Consider the following 18,180-nt stretch of genomic DNA (forward strand, 5'->3'; position numbering starts at 1 on the left):
GGCTCCGGTTTGTGTGAATCGTTTCGGGGAACGATGTCTGTTGTTGCCGTGGTGATGAGCGAACGTCTGAAACACCAACACCGGCGGACAACTGGTTTGTTAACGTTTGGTTAGCGCTGCTAGGTCTCATTACGGTAAAACACAATAACTAGCTGCTGACGAGGACTTCTTCTGCCTTCTTCTGCCTGAATGAGTGTTTGAGCGGAGAAAGAAGGTCATGCTGACAAATTAGTTTTTTTAATGAGAAAAACCTAAAAAAAAAAGAACACAACTGAAAATATCCAAACTCTAAACCCAATCTTGTCAGACCTGCGGGCGCCTGGTTACGGTTGCTAAGCGCTGACTGGACGACAGCCGTTTGGTTGGCTGCGATCCATTTATTTCGTCTTAAGCGCCCCCTGCTGGTCACATCAGATCGCTGCCTGCTGATGACACTGCGGAGGCCTGCAGGGCCGCTCCGTCACTACCCAGCAGCCCTTGCACCCTCCCTCCCTGCGGCCGCCTGGCACGGCACGGCACCGGTAGCAGATCGCCATGGCGACCGGCCCATATTGCCGGTCACCACAGTGTGAGGTCAGTGTTTCCATGGCGATGGAGCAGATGAACGGTAATCCGTCCTTGTTTTAGCACCATGGAAACAGGACGGGCGGGTGGAGGCGGAGGGAGGGTGGAGCCCTGAGCATGTGTTAGCATGTGTGTGTGATCTTCCTCACTAAAGCTGCAGCCTCCCCCCTCCTCCCCCCCATCCTCACCCCTCCTCCCCCCCACCCTCCCCCCTCCTTCCATCTCCTCTCTCTTAATAGCGAATTTGCAATCATGCACTGCAGATGAAGCAGGAACCAGCGAAGATTAAAAGGCGCTGATGATCTGGAGCAAAAAAAAAAAAACAGAAAGAAAGAAAGAAAAAAGAAAAGAGGTCACAAGCAGGCAGCGTTTCTCTGCTGCTGCGTAATCAGCTGCTGCTGCTGCTGCAGCAGAGACGCCTCACAGGACCGGACAGGAAGGACAGCGAAGGACACAGCGCTGATAGATCTCCAGCCTCAGGTCTCCGTCCTGCTGCAGCTCCTCCACCCTGACAGCCAAACTCTCTCCTCCTGCTAACATGTCTGCTGTCATCAGGAATGAGCGCGCATAGAAACATTTATTTATATAAATGTTCTCAGAGCATTTGGGCATAAAAGGCATAAAAGTTCTACTTAGTTTGTGTCACTGTGTCGTTCACAGATGGAGGGAATAAAAACACAAGATTAAAAGAGAGAAAAAGGGGGGGGGGGGTGTTAGTGTTGCAGTTCCCTCCAGCTGCCACTAGATGAAGAGTCATATTTCACTGATCATCTTTAATAGATGAAGTTATTCATGAGAAAATGTCCTGGAGGAGGTGGAGGAGGTGGAGGAGGGGGTCCACGGTGTGTTCACAGCTCACAGGGAGGATAAATGTCTCCCAGCTCCACCTGTGAGCCCCGGGGAGACGCGCTCGGCTGCTAAATGAGTGCGGAGAAGCAGCATTTGGAGCAGCAGGGAGGAGAAAAGGATGCTTCCTGGTGTCGTTAGGCAGCTCGTCCTCCACCGTGGTGTCAGACAAAAAGCCTGATTAATGAGGACCATTGATGTCAGGAGAGAGGAGAGGACCATATGTTGGACCCCAGAGCCAGAAACCCCCACGGCGCCGAGGACCAGCAGGTTTCCTGCCCGGGAGACGTGAATTTAGAAAACCTGGTTCTGTTTTTACAAACTGCAGGCGCTGCACATCGACACCAGCAGCACATTCATCATCTCCAAATCCTTTCTTTTTTTTTATCCTCCTCCAAAACTCCCCTCCTCTTCCTCCTCCTCCTCTTCCTCTTTTTCTCTCTGGCATCTTTCAAACGATGCAGCGGCTCCCGATTGGCCGGCTCGCTGTGAGGTGTGAGGGGGCGTGGAGAGGCAGCCAATGGCGCGCTCCCTCCACCTCCCAGCCCTCGTTTTCTCCCCTTTTTCTTTTTTAAACCTTCCATGAATATTCACCCGCCTGTACCATAACTCCCCCCTGCTGTCCTCTCCTCTGCCCCCCCTCCCTGAATAAAAAAAACAAAACAAAAAATCCTCCCCTCTGAGATTTAAATCTGCGCCCGCCCTCCCCCACCTCCTCCTTCCTCTTTCTTATGTAGAAGAAGAACAACAACAGCCTCTCGCAACATGGAGGGACGGCAGCTCGCTTTGTGTCGCCAACACAATGGACTCCAACTACCCCCCCCCCCCAAAATCCCTCCCCTCTTTCTCCCCCCTGCCCCCCCCCTCTGCAGATTTCAGGTTGCAGTGCAGCAGTTCGGTCGGAGCTGCAGCCTCTCTGCTGCTCTCAGCTCGGCTATAAATAACTCGGCAGCCATCTTACCGTCTCTTTTTTTATTATTGTAACCCTGTGGAGGGGGTGGGGGGGTGGGGGGGGCTCCAGGGACAAATGTGATGAGGGTCACGTGACCGACGAAAGCAGCCAAAGGCCTCAAATGTTCAGCATTAGAGAACATTAGGACTAGACGGCTGAAGAGGAGCCGATGAACAGGTGATGACGTTTGTCGTGTTTTTAGCAGGAAACTCTTGTTTGGGGTTTAAAATGGCGGCTGGCGCTCAGCAGGTCTGCAGACTGGAAGATCACATATTAAACCTTTCCCCCGGGCGTTAGTGTCCCAGGGTTTGATCTTGTTCAGGATATTTCAGACTCCCTCAGAAGAGTTTTTAATCTCTTCCTGATCAAACAAACTAAAACATGTTGACCCCAAAATAAAGGATCCAGGTTCCTGCTCACCTGTGGTTAACCCTGGTTTTGAGAAACCAGGATCCTGATCTGGATGTACGTTATGGTCGTCTGGGGCTCCCACAGTGGAGTTTATAGGTTATCAGAACTAATATCAGAGCTTTGCTTCAGACGTTCTCCGTCATGTCTGTGAACCTCCACGTAAAGACATGATTTCAGTCAGACTGATAAATCCTCTGCAGCACCAGTCAGTCTGAGCTGCTGGAGTTCAACATGATTTAAAATCATCTTCATCATCTTGTTAGATGTTAATCTCTCACCTACAATCAAAATGTTCATTTAATTTAATCGTCTGTCTGCAGCACAGTCACACGTCAACACTTTCCAACGATCAGTAAGTTAAAATGTGTGACGTCACCTGTAAATGTAGGACCGGCAGCACGTCTGGTGCCTCCACCGGGTCAACAAGGACCAAACATATCGGTGTCCAACGCTGAGACACACCGACGTGTGACTGAAAGAAAAAGCAAACATGAGGTGGTGTTGTCCTGCAGGCCCATGAACTCACCGTCATGGTTTACAGGGACACGTTACCATTAAAGCTGCTGCTGTGGATGAACGTATGAAACAGGAGCTAAAACAGCAGCCGGTGGACAAAGTGGAACGTTTAGCAGCTCTCAAGTAATAAAACTAAAACTATGACGTGAACTTCATACCTGCGAAAACATCCGCATGTTAGCATTTAGCTCAAAGCACCGCAGAGCCAAACTAGGGAAAGATGGACCCTGAAGACACATTTAAAAATAACTAAATCAGACTGTTGGGACCAACACGTATAGGAGACATAACTGTTTTTTCTGGTCAACATGACGGACTGGCCCTTTAACCACGACATAAAGACGGCTTCAGGTGTAAAGTGACTTAAAGAAAAACTATAGGTGTCTATTATTATTTATTGTAAATGTACTGAGAGCAGATCCAGAGAGTCACAAACACACCAGCTTGTTTCCACTCGGCTGCTACCAAGACAAAGATAACAGTGTGTGTGTGTGTGTGTGTGGTCGCTCTCGACATAAATACCCGCTGGTATTAAACGACCATGACTCAACAGTGTTTGTATTTAGTTTGAGGCTGAGCGGAGGCTTTACTCACTCAAACGCTTACAGCAGTGTTACAAAACACAAAAGCTGCTGCCGACCTGCTGACACGACGCCTGAACGCTGGAAGTGATGAAAGTGGGGAATTATCCTGCTTTCACCTGCAGGCCGAGAGCAGGCAGCCAGCCTCTGCTCCCACTGAGCAGATCTGGGGGTAAAGCAGGTTGAAGGAATAGTTTGATCAAAGATGTCGCTCTCATGCCTGTACAGTAAGAACAGCAAGTGGTTAGCTTAGCTTAGCATAAAGACTGGAATCAGGGGGAAAGTGCTAGCATGGCTCTGCTCCCTCATGTTTTTGACACCACGGACGACAAAAACATTTAAATACCAGTCCGACTGGTCAAACATGACACGCCACAGAAAAGTGAACCCGTCCACAACGACCTCGTTGTTTGACAGGTTTCTAGTTAATCAGCTTCAGAGGAGCTGGCAGACCAGTTTAGCTCCCTTTGGACGGAGCCTGGCTAACCATTGTTACGCTAAGCTAAGCTAAGCAGCTGTTAGCATTAAAAATGACTACACAAACATAGTAAATGGTTTATACCAGACTAGAATGCAGCATTAATGCTTATTCATGTATTTTCTGACTCTAAATCCTGCTAATAAATATTCTAGTGAGTGCTAGGATAGTACAGCTGTAATCTTATTAACACTGACTAAACCTAAACATTCATAAACACTTTACAGATCCTGTATTCTGCTCATCTTCAGGTTCATCTCTGTATTTAGAGGTTTAACATAATAAAAACATCACTTCTCTCCTCCACATGTGGCTGCTGCAGCTGTTTCAGGCTCGGCGCTCTGAGGTAGAAGAACTAGTGAGCTTTGCTCTTCGACATCTTCACATTACAGGGAGCTGGAGTCGGTGAGGAAAAACACGACGGCGAGACGGATTCAGGAGGTCTTCAGAGGAGGTCACATGATCAACAGATCCCCTTATGACATCACAAAGGGAGCAAAATCCAAACAGAGCGTCTTCACATGTTTACTGACAGACGGAGCAGCAGAAACAGAAGAACGGCCTTTAATCAGGACACGTTTATGTTGAGAAGATATTAAAAAGTGCAGTTTGCATAATATGAGAGCTTTAAAACGTCTTTCTATCTGCTAGCAGCTACGTTAGCGCCCTACATGTCTAAACGGTGCTCATGGATGTGGAGCTTAAGGATCAGCAGTCAGCGACTAATGTCAGAGCTGCTGTCCCTTCTGTCCAGCCGCAACACACAGACCACCACAGAAGAAGAAGTGACGCAGCGGTCAAAAAGGCCTCAAACGCACCCAAAGGTGTATTTACAGGGGGGGGCGGCGGGGGGAGGAGCCTGTGGGGAAGCTTTGGTCGCCCAGAGGGAAAAAAAAAAAAAAACAAGTCCTGCTGCTCCGCCTGCATGGCGACAGGCTTCTGGGTGAAATCTCTCCTTCAGACCAGTCGTTCATCACATAAAGGGTCAGTTCACCCAAATCACAGAGACATTTCTGACATGTAGCCTGTTAGATTTGATTGATTCGAGTTTGGTTTCTACTGTAAAATGTTTCTGGAAAGAACAGTTGGTCTAATTAAACAACACAATTAAAGCAAAAAGTTCCTATTAATTCATCAAGTTTCTTTTAACCAGAAAAAAACAAAACAATCGCATGTAGAGAAAACAGTCGGGGGGGGGGGGGGGGGATTAAGAAGTCAGACATCATGTTGACGAACCAATGAGAAGAGTTCTGGGAATATTACACTTTTATTCTCATGTTTTTAACACTATTTTTCTCTCTTACACCATGAACAGTCTGCTGGACCAGTAAAGTCAATGCTGATTTTGGAGGACTGACACTGGTGTTGGTAAAAGTCTGTTTTATTTCATTTATTCATGAAATTCTTTTTTTAAATTCTTCATTCTCAGGCCTCTGGAAGTCCTTCCATGGATGTGATTAACTGAACAAGTCACAGCAGAAACCAAATTAGCTCGTTATTTGTCAGGACTTACAACTCATATATATATAAAACACAGATGCAGCTGGAGGGGAAGCCTTCATACACACAAACATGTCAACACTTTCATTATTACGAAAAGCACAACAACAAAATCTACAGATGAGGATCGAGACTTTTACCAACACCAGAGGAACCTTTCAAAGTAAAACCAGAGGTGGAGCAGCTGCTGGACGATTCAATCCACAGATTAAAGTCAGTTTTTGTGGCACGTAAAACGATGCAGATTCACAGATAAACCTGGACCGGACCCATAACCTGATGCAGAATCAGCAGAAACGAGTGAGCGATGAGGTTTTCTAATCTGTAGAAGTGGACCAGAGGGAATGACGACAAACCGGCAGAGAGACGTCCTCTTACTTCAGCGCCAGACTGAAAGAAACACAGAGAGAGAGAGACGAGATTATAACACGTCATTATTCTGAAGGATCAGCAGGACGCTTCAAATTAAAGGTCGGACATTTAGATAGATCCTCTGCATATAGCTACTGTCGGACTTACAGGCGGTTTCCTGTTTATTAAATCTTCTCATCCGACTGAGCACGTTATATCATCTATATCCAGAGGGGCCCACAAGTCTGAGACTGACAATATGTTTCACATAAACCTGAAATAATCAGGTAATCAAATCAAGTTTGAAGATTCACAAACATTAAAAACATTAAAAGAAGCTGTGTCATGTAAAATGAAGGAGGAATATTTAAGATTCAGAACTATTTCTGGTACCGACCAACTGAACTCGGTACAAGAGGAGACGTCCACCTGAACGCTGCTTCAATAAAAGGAAACGACTCAAGGAGATCTGAGCTTTTGGTCGACTGCTGCCTCCATCATTTAGCTCGTTAAATTGTGCGACTTTGGGGTTTTAAAAAGGTTAGTTTGGTAACAAAGCCCTGTGTTTTTGTGAATGGAGTCTGGTTGCTTTGGTCACTTTCATCAAAGCCACCAGACTCCATTCACAAAAACCCAAATTCTACAGCGCAGAACGCAGGAGTTGCTGGTCTACTGCTGCCTCGATCGGTTAGCTTATTTGTGGTATGGAGCGCAGAGCAAAGTGTTGGTGAGCAGGCAGATGGACAGAAGCTGTCAGATTAATGGAAAACAGACATCCAGGATTAAAACGGACTTGTTATTTAACAGAATCTACAGACTACTTCATAATCTTTTAGTCCTGATAGTGAGATAAAACTGCCTTATAGGTCCCACATTCGGCACTTTTCCAAGTTTCCAAGTTCATACTTGAGCAGATTTACATGGTTTAATGTTCAAAGACATTTTTCTCCTCCAGTCGTGGCTGCAGCCGATTCAACAACCTGCTGCTTCGCTCTCGTCTCCTACATCTACCTGAGAACTGGAGTTAGTGGAGGTCACATGATCAACAGATCCCCGTATGACATCATAAAGGAAGCTAAATCTAAACGGTGTGTTTTCTCCTTTAAGTGAAACTATGGGGGCCATAAAACTTCATTTCTGAACTTCTGTCTGAGATCCTTCTGACTGTCCAACATCTGAAATGTTAAATATGTCACAGCTTTATTTTTAGAAGCTGTTTCATATCAGCTTTTCCCTAAAACCCAGTGAGGACAGGTTCATCTAGTCCAGGACAGGATCAGAGCTGCTAAACTGTCTGAAACTCACCTTTAATAACTACAACTGTTTCAGACCAGCTGGTTGTGTCTCAGGTGTTCTCAGATGGTCACTGGGTCACATGACTGCAGCAGGAAGTCACTGAGGGACTTCTGGAGTTAAACTCCAGGATAAAAGCTGTAAAGGGACATTTCCTGAATATCTAGAAGGCCTGTGACTCCTGTGTGGGGTCTTCTGGGTTAAAATGTGCACTTAGTATAATATGGGACCTTTAACCTTCAGCTTTCTCAGGGACATCAGCTGACTGAGAGGCCAGTGTGATCGGATCACTAATGTTAATGCAGCAGGTGTGAACAGGGCCACACTACGTACTAACGGGGCTTTAAAAAACAAAACAAACAAACAGATCAGTGTGAAAACTTCAGCATCATCAGCACTAAGATACACAAATAAGGTTTCCCCATCATTCTCCTCATGAACCCACTGAGGTCTAAAACTCACTTGAAGCTTTCGGTGTCCTGCAGGTTGAGCACCAGGCTGTCGGCACTCAGGTACACTTTGTTTTGGGACTGCGCCACCTGCAGGTCACACACACACACACACACACACACACACACACACACACACACACACACACAGAGTGAGCGGACAGAAAACACAGGTGGAAAGTTTCTCAGCGTGCAGGCCTGAGCGAGCTGCTGCACAATGGGGACATTGTCAGAGCCTGTAACACTGAGCCGATTCACTGAGAGCCGCTGAGGCCCGCTCGCCGGCCGGACAGGAAACGCACGCCACCTCCAGAGCGCCCGGCTCAGATGACGTGACGGTCATCGTTACAGTCAGCTGTGAGGTCACCCTGAGGCAGAGCCGCTAAAACACGCCGTTATTTCATCATCAGCACAGTGAAACAGATGAAGAGGCTTTAACACCAAGTCTGACTTTAAGAAAGTTACATCCATCAAGGCTCCAAACTGATTTTTACTGTCTGTGTGTACATTTATCTATTGGGAGCTGAATTAACAGGTACTTTGTGAGCATTAAAAGCCTAAATGACCAATATATTAGTAATAAATGACCTACTATAGTCCTATATCGTCTATTTCAGCTCTCCTGCTCTACAGCAAGTGCAGAATTAAGTTGAATTTCCATGAACAAAAAGCTTCTGAACCCACTTTAGATGACTTTTGGTGTTTGTCGTCATCATTCTGTCACCAAATATCTTGATTTTTACTTGGTCTCAGGTTTTTTTTAATTGATGTGATACACGTAAAAACCCTTTAAGGAAACTTTTTAAACTTCTTTTTATCAGCTGCCGTCAAACTACGACCACCGTCCGATTCATCCAGCAGTAAAAATATCAAACGGGGGAATTTGCTGCTTTTCCATGTCTCCTCAAACATTATAGTCAATTAATATTTTGTCTGCGTTTGATGACACGGTGCGTTTGATCAATAATGAGTAATAATGAGTTGGCACATAGAATTTAATTCGTTTAACTGGCTGAAAAACTACTAACGTAGAGAAAAGTGCCTGAACCAAACAGATGTGTTTGGTGTCAGCGCCGCACACAAACACATGATGTTAAAGAGTAAATAATGAGTTAACAAACATCAGGAGTCTCTCCAGCATCGCTTTTACCTTCCTGCTCCTGAGTAAACGCAGCGATGAGCAGAAATTATGTTTTAACTTCAGACCGAATGAATGAAAATAAACTAGAAATAAAAAAAACTCAGAGCATCTTTTGATTCCACAGTTATGATGTTTGTTTCTCCAACTTCTTTGTTATTTTCATGTTCAGTTGGCGCCACCTGCTGGAAAGATTCACGGTGAAAAGCACCACTGTCACCATCTCTAACGGGAACATGAACCCACATTTATCCTGAAAGAGTTAGTAAATGAAACCTGAGCCGTATTTAAAGGACACGTTCACATGTGCACTCAGGTACTTGACATTAAAACATCTCTTCCAGGTCAAATCTTTAAAAAGGGAAGTTACAGTGAAGCTCCAGTTTGATTCAGACTAAAATCCCCTGTTTGTGACTCCATGTTGAGCCTCAGAGGAAGGAGAGCAGCAGCAACAACGAGAGAGGGATTTATAGGAAAAGCCTCGTCTGTACTTTCCGGCCGCTGGACAAATGAAGCTCAGCTCATCAAACATCTCCCCTGAGCTTCACACTAACGCTCTGTTAGTTAGCAGAGCAGGTGGAGCTGTGAGGAGACAGCTGCTCTGCACAGGTTACCTGCTCGATGCAGCCTGACTGTAACAGTAACGCTGTGGTTTATCCAACGTTTATAGGAGCTAATTAATATCACTTAGCTGCCTTCAGAGATTAAACCAGTCAGGTAAAGTAAAGCACAAAGTTCCCTGATTTTTCACGACCTGCTCCTAGAATATAGAAATGATCACGTATTCCCTGTCTGGAGCAGACCGTCCTTTGTGATAGTGTGCTAGCTAGCATTAGCACTACGCTACATTAGTCCTGATAGACATTACATTATAGCCTATAAGTTAGCTTTGCGTTAGCCCGTTCAGTTATTAGCTCCACTGCCCTGCATGTGCTGCTAACATAAAGCTACAGCTGTTAATATCTGGTTTGGCTTTGTGCCCCTAAAATAAGCTGAACTAATAAAAGGGTCACATGACACAGGAGGCTCGTTTTACACGCTGGCTAACGAGCGGCTAACACACGAGCATATAGCCTTAAGATGTAGCGTTAGCATGTAGCTTGGAGCCATAAAACCTATCAGGATCTTTTTCAGGATCTGGTGGGAACAAATCACAGATCAGTGATGTGGGATTTAATCCTGGTGACACCAACAACACAGCATCTCTTTGGCAGAGCGTTATTAATGTAAACTAAGGATCGTTTTCCACTACAACAATGTATATTTTGAAATATATCTATTTTTAAATCAACACTTCCTGTAGCGGTTTCAAATTAAAAGCCCTGCAGTGTTTCTGTGGACGGGACTGGCAGCAGTTAAACTAGGCAGCCGTCACGCACAGGTAGAGGTGGGCAGTGTGGACCAGGTGTGTTAAACCGGCCTTTGGAGATCACAGGTTTGCAGTAACGTGGGGGGGTCTGGGAGGAACTGGGAGGGAGGGGGTCTAGTTTTAAGATGACTAGATGTCGTCTGTGTTTTAGTGGCTGTTGCTGCAAACCAAACTTCCCCCTGAGGACAGTAAAGTTTTCATTTCTTCATGATAACTGAGCATTTTGTGTCTCTGCTCAGTGAGCCGATGTCCACTCGTGTAAAACTTTATTTGAAACGCCAGCAGATGGAGGTGGGAGAGTCTGAGGTGTTCAGAGTTCTCTGGGCAGGTTTCTTACCGTCTTGGCGATGGTCTGTGCCGCCCGGATCCTCCTCAGCTTCAGGTAGCCTGGGTTCTTCGTCACGGCCTCTCCCAGCTGACACACACACACACACACACACACTTAAACACTTAGTGTACACACAGGACAACAGTGTTACACCTCAGAGAGGCCCGAGGCTGGTCGGCAGCAGGCCGAGCCGGTCTCCCAAAGCAGGATGAGGATCAGAGCTGCAGGCGTGTCGCTGCTCAGCTTTAATATTCTCACGCATGTTGACAGGCAGGGAGAACAATTACCGCATATTTGGATTAAGTGTCAAAGTGTTTCTCGCCACGATCGTGAGGCGAGGTCGACCGAGTTCACGTCAGAACAAGAATTTAGCAGAGACGATCTGGAGGCGGTTAATTAGACTGCTGTAAATCAGCTAAATTACAGACTAGCAAACAGGGAAACAACGAGGACTTTATGTAATCGACTCGCTCACAAACACACAGACTTCGTTAAGTCTAAACAACCCTCCGACGTGCTGCACGGCCTCTTAAAGGAGCAGTCTGTAGGATTTGGTGACATCTAGTCCTCAGGTTGGAGAATGCAGCCACCTGAAGCAGGCCGTCTGCACGGATCAGCAAGTTCAATTCAGGACTTTTTAACACTGTTTGATTAAGTTTAAGGACAATTTAGCAAAACGAATGAACATTAAGTGTGAAAACAGGGAATCTAGATGCATCAGCAGGTTAAATCTAAGGCTTTTAAAGACTTTAATATCTCAGTTTAGTTCGATTTAAGGTCAATTTAGCAATAAAAATAATCAAATGTGAACATATGTGTGCTCTAACTGGTTTTTCTAAAAGTGTTTATTGTGTGAAAATATTCACATTTGTCCTTAATGATATTAACAGTCAGTCGGTCACAACGGATCCAGTCAGCTTCCTCCTGCAGATCACTGATGATCCAAGCTATGGAGGAACTACACCCAGAGAAAGTAGAGAGTGTGCAGGTCAGCTGACCGTCCACAGACCCTACGGTGGCCACCAGGGGACACAGTCTGGAAGTGTCACCAACTAAGAAGCAGCATGTGTTCTGTGGTTCAATACACCTGAACCGTGACGGGATAACAGACGACTGAGCTCTAGTCTGATTAAAGATTCAGGTGTGGAGGGAATTTCAGACCAAACATACAATCAATATATATTATTATAATATTTAAGACCTTCCCAACCAGAACTTATCCAACAGGGGACAGTTCACACACACACACACCTGATTATTCTGAACAAAACTGATAATAATAGTTATCAGCCCAACAGGTACTTGTTACTGTTACCTGCTGTGGGAATAAAAGTGGATATAAACTGGTATCCTGCTGCTGTGCTGCATATTACAGCTTGTTTCTACACTGATGCTTGTTAACGGGCTCCGTTCAGACCAAATAAACAGATAAAAGAAAACTAAAGCTGTGAACTCACCATCTTGGCGGCCTGAGCTTCTCCTTCAGCCTGGATGATCTTCTGTCTCTGGTCCTGTTTGGCCTTTTCTACGTAAAACTGAGCTCTCTGCGCCTCCTGCTGGGCTGGAGGGGAACACACACACACACACACACACACACACACACACACACACACACACACACACACACACACACACACACACACACACAGTCACATCAGCCGTCTCTCTCTGACCGTTGACACCCCCACATCACAGAGTCACTCAGACCTGCGGCAGTTTTAGCCCCTAAACTCTGGATCGAGTCCCCTCCGTCTGTCAGGCTGCCCCCACATTGCCTGATTAAAATCCCACCTAAAGACACATTTTCATTCCTCGACTTAAAACTCAGAACAGTTTGTGTTTTGGCCTTCAGTCTTTAAACTGTTGAACTTATTGTGCAGCTCTTTATTTACACACAGAAACAAGAAGTAACGTCAGAGCTAAGAACCAAGACCAGAGAACAGGAGAATTCATTAAAGTAAATAATAGAATTCAATAAAATATGTAAAAATACACTAGTTTTTATAACAACGAGAACAAAGAGGATGGAACGAGCAAATTATCTAACTAACAATTATCGTGATAAAATGACTTCTAAGGTTATTTAAAAGGTTGTGATGGTGCGACTATAATCAGCATAAACAATAAATCAGTAATCATTAATATTTAACGAAAAATAATTACTTTACTTCTTAATTTGTAAACTCTTCATGTTATTTGCAGCAGTCATACTAAAAACAAAAAGAACAAGAGCTTCGAACTCGTCATATGTATGACATCATATCCTGTGCGGCCAATAAGACGAAGGCGTCACAGACTGGTCGTGACTTTTACCCACAGAAACACCCGTTTAGTAAAGTGGTGAATGAAGCTAAAGCACCATGTAGCTCCCGTCTGTCTGAACAGACCCTGATCACGTTTAACCGGCCGGTTAGCGATCCGGAGGTCCCGTAACTTCCCGTCTCTACTCACCGACTTGTTTGGCCTCCACGGCGGCGGTGTACTCTCGGCTGAAGCTGAGCTCCGTGATGGCCACGTCGTCCAGGATGATGTTGAAGTCTTTGGCCCGCTCGAACAGGTCTCTGCGGATCAGCAGGGAGACCTGGAGACCGTCGGGGGGAGTCGGTCAGGTTAGTCCGGGTTTAGCCAACCGGCATCTGCACCGTTGCTACGGTAACCTGCAGTTTAACTTTGCACGCCGTGGCGATTTTACTGGGTGCAGCTAGCTGAAGCTAACTAGTCTGGGTACTACTAGTCTGGGTACTACTAGTCTGGGTACCAACTAACGTCCTGCAGCACGGTTCAGACTGGTTTCAGGTGTCTGTTTCTATTTTTCTGTCCACCCCATTTATATCCACTGATCCACACACACACACCTGATATAAATGACTAAATCACGACACCTCTCTCCAGAGCTAAATTCTATATCTGACACCGTCTCGTCCAGCCGGAGGGCGAACTCTATCCAGCCCGTTAAATGTCGGAGCGAACATCTGAGCGTCGGGTACCTGCGCTCTCTGCGTGATGAGCTGCGAGGCGTTGAACTTGGCCACCACGCTCTTCAGCACCTCGTTGACGATGGAGGGCAGGACGCGCTCGTCGTAGTCCTGTCCCAGCTGCTGGTAGAGGGTGGGCAGGTTGGACGCCAGCGGCCGGGACAGCACTCGCAGTGCGATGTTCACCATCTGAAGGTCTGAGGGGAGGAGAAGTAACCGGTCAGAGGGCCGCAGGTAACGCCTCAATATTTAACCTGCAGGTACATTAACACCCACACAGGGTCGGACTTCTGATTAAGGAGGTGATTAACTCTCCTCACTGGTCAGCAGCACAAACACGTCCCACTAGAATCTGTTTACATGCTGTAATGTTCTCATCTTTTCGCCGTCTGTCTGAACAGACCTCCTGTCTCTTTAAGCTCCGTCTTATCCGGAAGAGGAGACACGTTAGCTTAGCATCATGCTAATGCTAAACGAGGTCACATGAACAGATGTGACATCACAAAGGGGGCCAAAACTAAACAGAGCGTTTTTACACATATTTACTGAAAGATGGAGCCGCACAACAAGAGAGAACGGCTGTTACTCAGAGTCTGATGAACATTTAAAAGTGCATTTTACATCAAATGTCCCTTTTAAACTTTAAACTCGTCTGACTGCCACATTTCCAAGCGTCTGTCTGTGGGTCTGACCTTTGCTTCCGGTGAGGGAGGAGATCTTCCTGGGTCGGGCTCTGATGTCGTAGATGATGGGATACTGGAACCAGGGTATCCTGAACACAACACCACCACCACACAGTCAGAGCGGAGAACAGCTGCTGCTTTCTAACATGAATAATTCACCCAGTCGATCAATCCTCCGACGGCACAAACACAGAAACTACGCTGTTTCATTACAAACCAGAATATTTCAGTTTCATAGGAAGTCACATTCTCATCGTCTTTGTGGTTCAAACTCTCCAACGTAAACACACACACACATAAATATATATATACACACACACACAAAGCGTGTGTATATATCTGTGTTGCCATGGTAACACAGCACGTGGCCTTTTTAACCAATCAGACGGCCTGAATGAAGACGACTGCCTCTAAATTATACTTAAGGACCATATTTTCCAAAACCAAAATCATCTTTAATAACTAAAATAATCTTTTAATAAACTAAAATCACTATTTTAATCACTAGAATCATTTTTCAATAACTAAAACCACATTTTATTAAAAAATGTTGGACTATAACATGACCCTGAAATAAAATTAAAGCCCGATTAAAAAGTCTTTACTTTAAAACCACTGGTTTGTTTAAAGGACTCATGAGGAACTCGTAGATAAAATGAAAGAAACTCTTATGGTGTAAAGCTTCATAAAAGAAGTTTGAAATCTAATGTGATCCACGTCCTGTGTTTTCGGTTCGGACTCTCTGAACCAGCTGTGGTTCTCTTATTAAAGCCTCCTACCTGAAGTGGAGCCCTTCAGCCAGAACCGTGTCCATCTGCATCCCTCCGATCCTGTTGAAGATGATCGCTCGCTGTCCTCCTTCCACTGCAGCACACAAACACACCACGACCATCTTATGACAGAAGAACACTTTAAAATGCCCCGTCAGCTTAAACCCTTAAACTCTGATCTAAACGCTCCGTCTTGTGTCTTTCTTTAGTCTCCTCTGATGAACAACATGTCTGATTCCTGGATTTTCTCCATGTTTCTCCCAGTCTGAAGTCTTTTCTCACTCATTCTGCTTCACTGACTTCTGGAACCTTCTAGCTGAGGTTGGACACATTTTAGGGACATGAAGAAGAAGAAGGTCCTCCAAGAAATGACGTCAGCAGAAGAAGAAGCAGCAGCGAGGACGCAGACGCAGCGTTCAGAGAGCAGAGGGTTAAATATATCGTACAAGTTTTAAAATATTGAGCTTCACATGTTCTGTTTTTTCCCCCAAACTCCTGACTAGAGCAGAAGCTCTGAGGTTCAGTTTTATGGTTGTGGAGCAGTCAGATCAACCTGTACTCACTGTTCAGGTGAGTGACAGGTGTGAACTGCGTCTACATGGGAGGAAAGTAGACCACACTACCTGTGTATGTAGCTTCCTTGATGCCGTAAGCCACAGCTCCAGCACCGATCAGCAGTTTGAGGCCGAGTCCTGCACCCCGGGGTCCTGAAGACATCCTGCCTGCTATCTGCCGCAGCTGCTGCAGAAAACCCTGAAACACAACGAACACGGATACGTGACCAAAGCAGCTTCACACACAGAAGCACCAAATGTTAACCCAACACACACGGGGCGAAGTTTCAGGTGGAAAATCCACCTGATCCTGTTTCACTGTGGATTCAGTGGTTAAAACTTCTTACACAGATGTGACTGAGCGACCTTCACACTGGATGGGTAACAATGCTGAAGGTTGACTCTTCCAAACAACTTTACAAGGCCTGTGTCCACCCACAAAAACAGCTCATGTGTGTACTTGACAGGTCAAACTCCATTCAAAAGTTCACTGATTTAATGTTTACAGGCTCAACTAACAATAACTACAGATATCTGATTATCTGCTTTTAATTAAAAGACTATAATCTGCAACAGAAAACCCAAACAGCTGAATTATTTAAACAGTATATCATCATTTCTAGTTGTTGGCTTATCGTCATTCCAGATGTCAACCGCCATGTGAGTGGTTTGTGCAACATTAGCAGGTTCAGGTGCAGCGATGACTTCCCAATGACTGACAACTGATTTTGTAGAAAGCTATGCTGCACAGTGTGCTAAATGTATGCCGAATTAAACACAAGATTCTAGAAACGCCTTTACAAATGTAAGATATTATTTTATTATTCTTTAACATATGACAATAAGCGACGAAATATTAATTTCATAGATTTTTAAACGGGACCTGGCGGCTACGCTAACGGGAGTGAACCAAACGTCGAGGCTAAGTTAAATATCACAGCATGACTGTTGCAGCGAACCAACAATAAGTAGCTTTAGCAACAACTCCACCTTCAATAACTTGTATGTGTCTTCATCTTTGACTTGAAGCTCTCTGAAAACTTAAGCTAGCTAACCTGGTCTGCAGCTGTAAGCTAGCGTTAGCTTAACGTTACATAGCCGGACTCACGTGTGTCAATTAAAACGCTAATGTCACGAGCCGGCGTGCAAAGAGCGGGAAACAGCAGATCGGTTCAGCTGAACTGAAGGCAGAAATGTGACGGAGAGTAATTTAAAACAGAGTTAAAGTGAAATAATACTCACGCCGGGCTCTTTATTCGCCATGCTCGTCCTCTCTGTGTGCTGGAAAATCAAGTGAAGAAGAGTGCAAGGTCACGCTTGATGACGCACTTCCGTGTGCGCGGGGTAAACTGGGAAATGGAGGAGAAGCCTGACTGCCTCCACCGATTCCTCGTTTCCTCCCTCATCTTCCCATTTTGTCTCCTTTTCTTTCACTTTTTTAACTCCTTCTTCCTTCCTTTACCTCCTAATTTCCTCACATGTTCTTCATCCTTCCTTTTATTCAACTTCTCCACCTCTCGGTGCCCTTCCTTTCCTTTAACTAACCTTTCTTCCCCACCCCTGGTACATAAAAACAGCTGTTTTGTCGATGGAGTCTGGTGCGGTGTCTTTTCCTGGTGCTGCATAAACAGCAGATCTGCAGCTTGTTATTTCTTTTAGAAGAAAAGAAAAGCCACTGCACCAAACTCCATTGGCAAAACAGTTGTTTTTATACAAGCCTCCTTAAAACTGGGAGGTTACAGGTATTCCCTTTGTTCCACTGATTGTCTGACGCTTGAATTCCTGCATGCAAACACCAAATTTGGGGAAAACTGCTTTTGGTTTTTGTGCTGCACACTTGGAACATTTGACAACACACATTAAAACTTAAAACAAAAGTGTACGGTCAGTACGGTGCGAGTCGGGATAAAGACCCTGGTTTTGTCTCGGTGTCTCATAACTCTTCCTCCTTCCTCTTCCTCTTCTTCTGCTTCTTCTTTTTCCTCTGAGTTTTATGGCGGTTGGCAAAAATCTAAACTTTTTATCTGATAATTTTGAATTAAAAAGTTAAATTTGTGACTGAAGTTTGAAATGCGATGAGAATATTCTTCTAACTTTTATTGAGATGTTAGTTCTGGCATTAAACATCTTCCATACTTCACCACCTTCAGTTTCTGCAACAATCAGTCAGTTCATCAATTATTCATCGATAGAAAATGAATCTACTCTGACATCGATTAATCGTTTCAGCCATATTAGAAGCAAAAACATCATCTGAACTTTAAACTGATATTTGGACAAATCGAGCAAATTTGAAGACGTCACTTTTTTTTCATGAGAATTATTTTACATTTCATAGACAGTTGATTCATTGATTAATCGAGGCACTGATTCTTCAAAAACATTTCTTTTTGTTAATTCTTAGAAATGTAAACTTTTATAT

The 18,180-nt window shown here is 44.9% G+C and overlaps 1 protein-coding gene across 1 annotated transcript; it reads right to left on the reverse strand.

Moving 5' to 3' along the window:
• Positions 1-5,602: 5,602 nt before the first annotated feature.
• LOC139214008 (prohibitin-2-like) lies at positions 5,603-17,078 on the reverse strand. The gene is made up of 10 exons (XM_070844740.1): positions 17,001-17,078; positions 15,828-15,957; positions 15,214-15,298; positions 14,444-14,523; positions 13,764-13,948; positions 13,228-13,357; positions 12,234-12,337; positions 10,786-10,863; positions 7,955-8,031; positions 5,603-6,238 (listed from the first exon to the last, which is right to left on the reverse strand). Exons 1-10 carry the CDS (start codon positions 17,019-17,021, stop codon positions 6,223-6,225), a joined length of 906 nt encoding a protein of 301 aa, XP_070700841.1. The 5' UTR covers positions 17,022-17,078; the 3' UTR covers positions 5,603-6,222.
• Positions 17,079-18,180: the final 1,102 nt, after the last annotated feature.

The sequence above is a fragment of the Pempheris klunzingeri genome, chromosome 15 (assembly GCF_042242105.1).
Source record: "Pempheris klunzingeri isolate RE-2024b chromosome 15, fPemKlu1.hap1, whole genome shotgun sequence".
NCBI lineage: Eukaryota > Metazoa > Chordata > Actinopteri > Acropomatiformes > Pempheridae > Pempheris > Pempheris klunzingeri.